This window comes from Oculina patagonica, chromosome 7 (genome assembly GCF_052425735.1).
Source record: "Oculina patagonica isolate OP01 chromosome 7, crgOcupat, whole genome shotgun sequence".
In the NCBI taxonomy this organism is placed as follows: Eukaryota; Metazoa; Cnidaria; class Anthozoa; order Scleractinia; family Oculinidae; genus Oculina; species Oculina patagonica.
In genome coordinates, this window is record NC_135764.1 from 12,326,929 (window position 1) to 12,336,096 (window position 9,168).

General features: G+C 37.1%; 1 protein-coding gene across 2 annotated transcripts in view; it reads right to left on the minus strand.

The window, feature by feature from the left end:
• Positions 1-5,538: 5,538 nt before the first annotated feature.
• Positions 5,539-9,168, minus strand: part of LOC144659422 (hemagglutinin/amebocyte aggregation factor-like) — a 7,722-nt gene continuing 4,092 nt past the window's right edge. For both annotated transcript variants that reach the window (XM_078519851.1, XM_078519850.1), the window contains 3 exons: positions 7,684-7,909; positions 6,357-6,509; positions 5,539-5,760 (listed from right to left, as the gene is read on the minus strand). In XM_078519851.1, the coding sequence (XP_078375977.1) occupies positions 5,706-5,760; positions 6,357-6,509; positions 7,684-7,909 (434 nt within the window). In that variant the 3' untranslated portion in view covers positions 5,539-5,705. The remainder of the gene's footprint in view (positions 5,761-6,356; positions 6,510-7,683; positions 7,910-9,168) is intronic.

Genomic DNA, 9,168 nt, shown 5'->3' on the forward strand with positions numbered 1-9,168 from the left:
TATGTTTAGTCGTGGGAATTTGTCCAATCAGCCATAAGCACTTAAATTCGTCTTTTGATTTGTTTGTCACGTTTTATTTTCTTAGCGTGGTCGTTATATTTATTTCCAAAAGTGGGACTCCTAATGCGATTCTTTCTGAACAAAGAAAGGCGACAGGACACTTAAGATCCAACAAGTAGAGCATAATTAATGGCTCTTTTATTTCTTGTAAAAAGAACAATCTTGGATTAGCTTTTGTAGTTGTAAGAGAATATCACAAATAATTAAACCTGTCGTGATAAGTAAAATTGCCAAACGCAAATAGATGTAGAGAATCCATTTTTGAAGTTTCTTTTAAAAACACTCACGTAGCCCTATAATTGAAGCACAAAATTTACCCGACAGAACTTCTTTTGAAAATCTTGTTTGTATGCATAGACTTAACTGCAGATTAAATATGTATAACTGCTTTTAACGATAAGTTTAAAAACAGTTGTGTGCACAAAAATCTGCCTAATGTCTATATTTTGCAAAGCAAAATAAACTTTATTTTTCTTTGTATCTCGATTCTTGAGTAGAATATTATTCATTTCTCGGTGGAAACCTTTTCTAGCTCTTTTTAACAAGACTGTATACACATTCATGTGTCTTGACGAGCATACATACCTACAGAATAAAACGCACATATAAAAGATTTAAGTAATGTTATTTTGTTCACATTAGCAATATTCATATTTGTGAAACTGTGGAATATCATTTTTATCTTCCCTGACTTTGGATACAAATTTAGTTATAGGAAATGGTTACTTCCCCCGTGATATGAATCGGCACGTCCACAATAACCATTTAAATCCTAAATGATATAATATTTTTAGATTTAAATTTGCTGCAAAGTTATAGGAGGTTTGCTAGTTGCTTCCTTCAAAGCGAAAATGTCAGTGATATAAATGCCCGAACGAAGGGATTCAGGCGGGAAGGTCAAGAAGTTAAGTTGCAATTTGCTTCAGAAACAAGGCATACTGATTATTGTTTTGTACTTGATGAAAGTTCACATTATATTTACAAGACCAGGAATGCATGCTTGTATCACTTGTTAATATCAATATATCATGAGAAATGACTTCATAGAATCCGTTTGAAAACGAAAACTGGACCATTTTTCTCCATATTTGTTCAAATTTAACAAACTCAAGAAAAGCAAAAGCAAACAGAAGATAAAGGTCCACTTAGAGAGTTTATTTGCGTCATCAGCTAGAACTTCAACATTCACGATTAAATGGCGCAGCTGGTTCACCTACAGAGTCAAGCAATGCAATGAGAAACTGTCATTATTCTCACATATTTGTTTTATTTAAACACATCCAAGAAAAGCAAAGCAAACAGAAGATAAAGGACTACTTAGAGTGTATTCGCAGTGTTGTGAAAAACAGATACAGCAATAAGCTAGAACTAGAACATCGCCACTGCAGTAGACCGTCCACTTTTATTTATTTTCGTAAAAAAAAAAAAAAAAATTGGGCATGGACTTCTTAGGGGGTTGACAAAAAAAGAAAAGAAAAATCGTCCAAGGGCCAATTTCGAAAAACAAAAACATGTACAACGAGCGTGGTCCTATTCTAAACAAATTCTTGAAAGGCAAGAGCAAACAAAACTTAAAAGACTACGTAGCATTTATTTTATTTGAACTGAGGGATAAACAAAAATCAATTAGCTAGAACTCAAATTAACATTGCTGACAAAATGACACAGCTGGAAGGGAAAACAAGCAAAAACTGTGATGTTTGTTGACTAAAAATTAAACAGTATGGATCTTTTCTGTTCCTCTAAACATCGGAGACATCGGAAGAATCGAAGAAGTGGTTAGGGCGCTTGTCATTAATACAGAGGTCCTCTGGATTCTCCTCCCTGCCACTAGATGGATTTGTGTTCGGTGGTCCCGATCAAATTCAACTCCTCCACGTTCTGTAAATAGCCAACTGGTTATCCCCCCACCAATTGGGATTCTTAACAAGCTCGTTTGTTTATTAGTGTCCTCAATTAGCACAGAAGTGATAAATACTTTGGCACTAAAATTAATTAAGTGAGGTTTTAAAATTATTATTTAAACCCCAAAGCAATACAAACAGAACTTAAAGGAACAAAAACAGGAACAAAGACACCATCAAATTCGAATACAATAGTGAACCCACCAAAAAGCCATCTCCAATTTTTATTTCCCATCGCCCCGTTTCTCATGAAAGTGAGCCGCTCGGTCGGTTAAAGCAGGAAACGCTGAGAAAAAGAAATATTAAAAAAAAATAAGTAAACCGTTCTAAACGAGGCTACATGGCTATGTCATTCTGTGACTACCTTTCTGCAACGCGCCGCTATTACGACACGACCGACGCTTCCAAGACGCCTTAGAAGGGCCGGTTTATATCTCAGACTCGCGTTTTTTAATGTACAAAGCGTACTTAAACTTGGAAACACCCGAAAAAGGGAGGTAGGACCACTGAGATTTTATTTTCATTCATTTGGTATGTGAAAAAAAGAGACATAGCAATTAGCCAAAAACGCAAACATTTCTAACGCAGTTTACCACCAGCCACTTTCATGATTGTAGACTAAAAAAAAATAAAAAAGAAAAAAGGATCATTAGAAGCGATATGAGAGAGTGGGGGGAGAGGGGGGGGGGGAGGGGAAGGGAGTAGAACTCGCAAAACAAAACATGGCCAGCGAGGAACACATAAAGGAAAGATGACATCTTAACTTCCAAAAAAAATCCTTGCAGCATGAGAATTCAAACTCGATAACTTTTTTAATGGTCCTTCTCTAATCAAATTCTAGAAAGGCAATAGCAAACAAAGCTTAAAAGACTACGTGCTGTTTATTAATTTGCACAGAGCGATGAATAAACATCAATTAGCTACAATTAAAATATTGCTGACCAAATGTCTCAGCTGGCAGGGAAAACCAAGCAGGAACTGTTATAATTATTTACTACAAATATGGAACTTTCCTTTTCCTCTAAACATTGAAGACACCGAAGGCATCGGAGAAGTGGATGAGGTGAGCAGTGAGGTCCTCTGTGTCCATTATAGATGGATTTCGGTGGTCACGATCACATTCAACTCCTCCACGCTCTGTAAATAGCCAACTGGTCAGCCCACTCCGATTTTTAACAAGTTTGTTTTGTTTAGTGTCCTCAGTAAGCACAGCGTTGCCAAATAAATACTTTGACACCAAAATTAAGTGCGTTTTTAACTGTTATTTAACCCAGAAGAGCAATAACAAACAGAACTAAAAGGTGCACTTGAAGTTAATTTGCATTTATATTACAACAAAGTCTCGATATCAAATTCACATGCAGTCCGACCCACTAAAAACCATCACTCATTTTATTGTTTGGCCTCCCATTGCCTCTTCTTTCGTGATACTGAGCCACTTGGTTGGATAAAAAAGGAAATTTCAGGAAAAAAATAACATAAAAAAATTAAAGAGTAAATCATTTCAAGCGAACCTTAGTTATATATTCCCGCTATCGCTCTAAAACGCGGTCCAAGAAGCATTACAGGTATTGTTTGCAATGTCAGACTCACGTTGTTTTAAAATGTGCAAAGCGTACTGCCTTGGAAACACCCCAGAAAAGTGAACTGCAGGCATCGAATGAATCAATAAATAAGAATCTGACTTTTCAGGTTTTTCTCTTTTTGAGACGGTTGGATCGGTAGAGCGATAAACAAAGCGAACATTTTCATCGGGATGGCGAAATTAAGTTAACCAGAAGTTCTGCTGTACTAAATCTGATATATCGGCAAATTACCTAATTAAATCCTCCAAAATTAAAATCACGCAAAGTCTTTATAACCCATAAAATGCTCACTTGAAGATGCGAGTAACTCGAGTAGACATATCCCGTTTAATAATTGCAGTGCCTTTAGATTTTTTTATGATATAATTCAAAAAGAACAGCACGACGTCCTTCACTCTTCACACATTGTGTTTCTAATATAAGAGACGGGCCTCTTATATTAAACCGCAGTAAGCGCCTTTACTCGAGAAACATTCAAACGTGAATGCATATTCTCCCAAATTCGACATTGTTATATTTTAAATCTTCAGAAAATCCTGTTCTAGAGACAAAAACCTTATACAAACATCGAGAAATTTGCCACACAGCAACTACTCAAAACCCAGGAACGATGAAGGAAAGAGCTTTGAATTGCAAAACTTTTGTCACCTTGATGTAAAAGAGATATTTATAAACAAATATTCGCTATGACTTACTACCGCCTAAACAACAACTGGGCAACTTATTTATGCTGTATTCTGTTGCTTAGATGAAACGAAAACGGACAAATCTAAACCGGATACGGTAACATTAAAAGCTTTACAACTGTCGCTATTTATTCACTTGAACTTGTATCTTTTTGCAGGTTGTCCATATATCGTTGCGGTAAGCATATATGAGTCACGGGATAAAATAATTATGCAATGTTTTCTTGTTACATATCGCGAATGTCCCACTCATGTCTTGATTTTTCTTACAAACACTCGATTAAAGGATCGTTTGTTTACTGAAAATCAAGTTGCTCGTGGGATATTTTGCGGTATGCCATTCGAAAATATTGCATAACTAGTATGTACTCCAAGAAATACGATCTTATTTCACCAATATTTTTTGCGTTCGACGAAGGAGAGCGCAAGCCTAATTTTGATTTTGTGTCCTGTGTCTTTTGAGTTGGTATGCTTGTGTACTGTTATGCGGAATGAATCGAGCCGCATTGCGCGCGCAGATGTATGGACCGGCACGATTAGCCTCCTCAGCTTAATTTTTGCAGGGGCAAATCTCGGCCCGGAAACTGGTAGCCACAGATGGCCTCGATTTCATGCAAAACAAGATGGCGTCCCAAACTGAGCTCAAAAACATTATTTTGCTAGAGAGAAAGGGCTAAACACGTGTAGCCGAAATTGTAATTTTGCCGAAAATGTCATGGAGAACATTAGAGGGTTATCATCCAAGGTAGAAGAGTTTTCTTCAGCCACTGAACGTCGTAAAAAGAATGGAAATCGAGTAAGTTGATGCGTAGTTTCGTACGGAGTTCGTTCGCAGCTAAACCAGCGTGTTTTCCTGCAATTATACGTTGCACAAAACTACAATTGAATTGTTAGAATAACATGCATCGAGAGTGTGTATAATACGGATAAAAATTATTTTATCACTTCTTTGTGATATATCGTTGCTCCTAGAAACACTAGACGTTTTGATGGGGAAATCGTTGTACATTGAATGTTACATGCGTGTAGTGGATTATGGTGTGAATTATGTCTGTATTTTTAAGTACTTTGTGGAATTCTAAATCGAAGTGAAATTATTTCCACAAGTTTGTGGAAGTTTAAATCTCGTTTAGTGCCAAACGATAACAAGTCAAGTGAAATAAACAATTATTTTTGTCTTCGACGTGCACGCGTTACGAAACGAAAGTTGTAAAAGCATTTGTTTGGTAGCTGGTAACAGAAAGTTTCTTTTATAACTTCTTTCCTTTTCAATATCTCCCGCAGATCAAGCAACAACATAAAGTCATTTTTTAAAGCTCTTTATTGTCCCATCACCATATAGTTTAGCCCAGCAAGGCACGTCATATATTTGTTTTAAATTGCATAACATGTTCTGATTCTAAATTTTAAGCGTATAGCCCCTTGTCCAGAATGTGTCTTTGATCTTGGTGCTTGCTTTAAATCGCTTTTCATTTTTTCCCCACAAACTTGAATTGACAGATTTCGAACTTCCACATACGATCCCTTCAAAGGAAAGATATAATAATAATACTTCTGCGATGACTTTATACCAATGAAACCAATAAATTGCATTTCCAAAAAATTAGTTAAAAAATACAGTCCAAAGGGAATCAGTCCTTTTATAGACAATGTTGGAGGGACTTTTTCCGCATCAGTCACACGTACGGGAAACAGTTAGTTTTGTTTTCCCTCGAGTCTCGTTGTTTTCCTCGACTTCGTCTCGGGAAACATCGAGGCACTCAGGAAAAGAAAACTAACTGTTTCCCTCGGGACCAGACATTAATATCTCCCGACATCAGTTCTTTTTTCAAAAAGGACACAGGTATAAATACTGGAGAATTTCACGTCGTCAGTATATAAATGTATGCAATGGTTACTAACCGTACAGGCTAGAGCAAAACATTAATGTTTTATAGATTCGGTGTTACAGGGTAGTGACGCTTCGGGGTTTTATGATACCCATAATGAGCTTTAAGGAAGTGGCAAGGAGCGTCCTCGATTACTCTGAGTGCAAGTTTGTTTATAGTTCTACTCAGTTATAAACTTCATATCTTTAGTGAGTAATTCTAAGAAGCAGCAACATATGAGTAAATACCTACCCGTAATGGTAATTATGAACACTGAAAACTCCGACCAGGTAATAAGACCACGGAAGCGAGTAGCTAAGGTCCTGGTCATAGCTGTTCCTGAACAGGGTTGTTTGACAGGTGTGCGCGATGTAGCCATTCACGTGACAACAGCGGAAGCCGAACCTAAATAAGACAGAAATGTTCTCTTTTAGAAAGCGAGGAAAAAATCTCAGTTGCAAAGTAGCTCCTATTACCAGTTTTCTCCAACTTTATCATGACGATGCCCAGTAATATTGCAGAATATTTTATTATGCAAGCCGAATTTAACTTTAACAGAATAGTTTCTTCCATGCAAATATTTCCCAAGTCTTATTCCCACTGAGGGTATTCAAATTGTAAAAAGCCGTGTTTTGTAACTTTTTGGGTGATTTTTGGGAATGTTTGGGAGGATAGGATAAGTACAATTCAGACAAGTAAGATTAGAATTTGAAGTTACAAATTGGTAGAGGGACACCAAGCAGTCCCCTGACAACCTGGAGTGCTCTTTCGTTGGGGTCAACTGTTTGGTGATGTTTCCTTTTTTCTTCAATCCCTCTTTTAACCTTCTATAAAATTTCATTTGAATCCCCCCCTATAACTTTTCTAATGGCCCGGCACCCTAAAAGCCCTTTTGTTTGAAAACGAAAGAAAACGACAATCGTTGCTATGGTAATCTTTGTGACTAAGTGACCCGTAAAAGAATACACTCTAATCATATTTGATCATTATGGTGTATTTTGGCAAAAATTGAACATTGGCTTCCTAGATAGTTTTCATTTTCAAAACGACCACCCTAGGGCTAAAAAAACTACATCGAGCCTCCTTAAAGGTTCAACGGTCTCTTGCTCTCAGCGGCCCTTTAAAATTTCTGTCTACTAAATCTGATAGATCCCATCATTTATAATATTGATCTCCTTCGTTTATACATTAGTAGTGTTCCGCTCAGAGAATTACAATACAGCTGTTGTCGTCGACACGTATCGGCTACCATTGTATTCAGTGTTATATGAGCTCATATCCATTGCCTGTTTGTAACCAATCAAAGCTCAGAAATTGCAATATACCATTGCTAGTTTTTAATAATATTAAATATTCTTCACACATCAGATATACGTAACACAGGTATACGTGCTACAATTGAGTTATTTAGCCTGACTTATTTACCTGCGATCTCGGTAACTGCCATTGTAATTCGGACTACTGACTCCAGTAATATACCATTGCTAGTTTTTAATAATATTAAATATTCTACACACATCAGATATACGTAACACAGGTATACGTGCTACAATTGAGTTATTTAGCCTGACTTATTTACCTGCGATCTCGGTAACTGCCATTGTAATTCGTACTACTGACTCCAGTAATGAAGCCATTATGGCTGCACTTGTAATCCACATTCCCCCTAAATGCGTTTACAAAATCATGGCTCCATGCACAGTCGCCATTCTGATAACGGACAGGGCCATATCCACACCGAAAATAATGGATGCGATCTTCTAGGCAGTCACGGTGGTGACTGCGCCAGTACCTCAGAGAGTAGTCTAACAAAGAGCAAAATTTAATGTTAAACATTTGTATTTAGTTGGCTATTCAGCATAAGTGATGGTTTTACTTCTCAACCACCAACGAAATAAATGTCGGGCTTGTCTTCTATTGTTTCTTTTATAACTTTAAAACCGCTTTAGCTGTTTCACCACAGAAAAATATATATAAGGCGGAGATTAAATTTCAGAGAGAAAAACGGTTGAACCTCTCTAATATGGACACCGAAGAGAGCAAAGTGTCCAAGTTAGAGAGGCGGTGTCCATTTTATAGAAGCCACACCAGTATATGACGTCACTTTAATAACAATTTGAAGTGTTCAGTAACTAAAATCAGGCCCGCACTCGTATTTTCACAGCATGTAAATTGTGATATGCAGCATTAAGACACTATATCGGTAGAGCACTGCATTCAGCTACATGTACCGTGTACGAATCACGTTTTTAATCGAAATGATCTACAACACAATGCTGCAGTGAATGAAGCATTGTTGTTCTTGTATTACATGCACAAGTTATCATCAACTGATCACCGGAATATTCGTAATAAAGAGGTTTACCCTATTCAGACCGGGGGGGAGGGGGAGGGGGCTTTTGAGGCCCGCGCTATTTTTGAACTCTTATAACTTTTTTTATGATTCGACCAAACGCTGTCAAACTTTACGGGTTTTTCTAAAATTTATCTGGCAATAAATTGGTAGGGTTGAATGAGGTGTCAGGAACTTGATATCACCATGGCAACGGCATTTTGACAGAAATGTTTCCCCAAATTTGTAATTTTCGTGTTTCTATTAATAAAAATTAACTTCAATGGAATTATTTTTACATTTTTTACGGTTTTAAGCACATTTTTTATTGATTTTGAGTACTTTGCAGCGATTTTGGTTGTTTTTTTTGGCATTTTGGAATAAAATTGAAATCCAAGATGGCAGATCCAAGATGACGGCTGTTTTGACATCATGCAGCAGCCCATTAGCTGAATTCATCGGAAAAAGTAATTTTCGCGGGAAAGGCTTAGCTAAAAATAAATTAACTTGTGAAAACGCCGTTGCACAAATATACTGAAGTTGCACGCTCCGGGTAATGGGCTCCTGCATCATGATGTAATTGTCACTTGATGTTACGTCATCATCCCACGTGACGTATACCAAAATAAAGATGTTCGGACATTCAATACATCCTATAAGTTTCATTGTGATTGCTTAAATATTCCCGGTCAGAGAAGGTCCAAAAAAGCCATTTGCTTCCTGGGGCAGAGA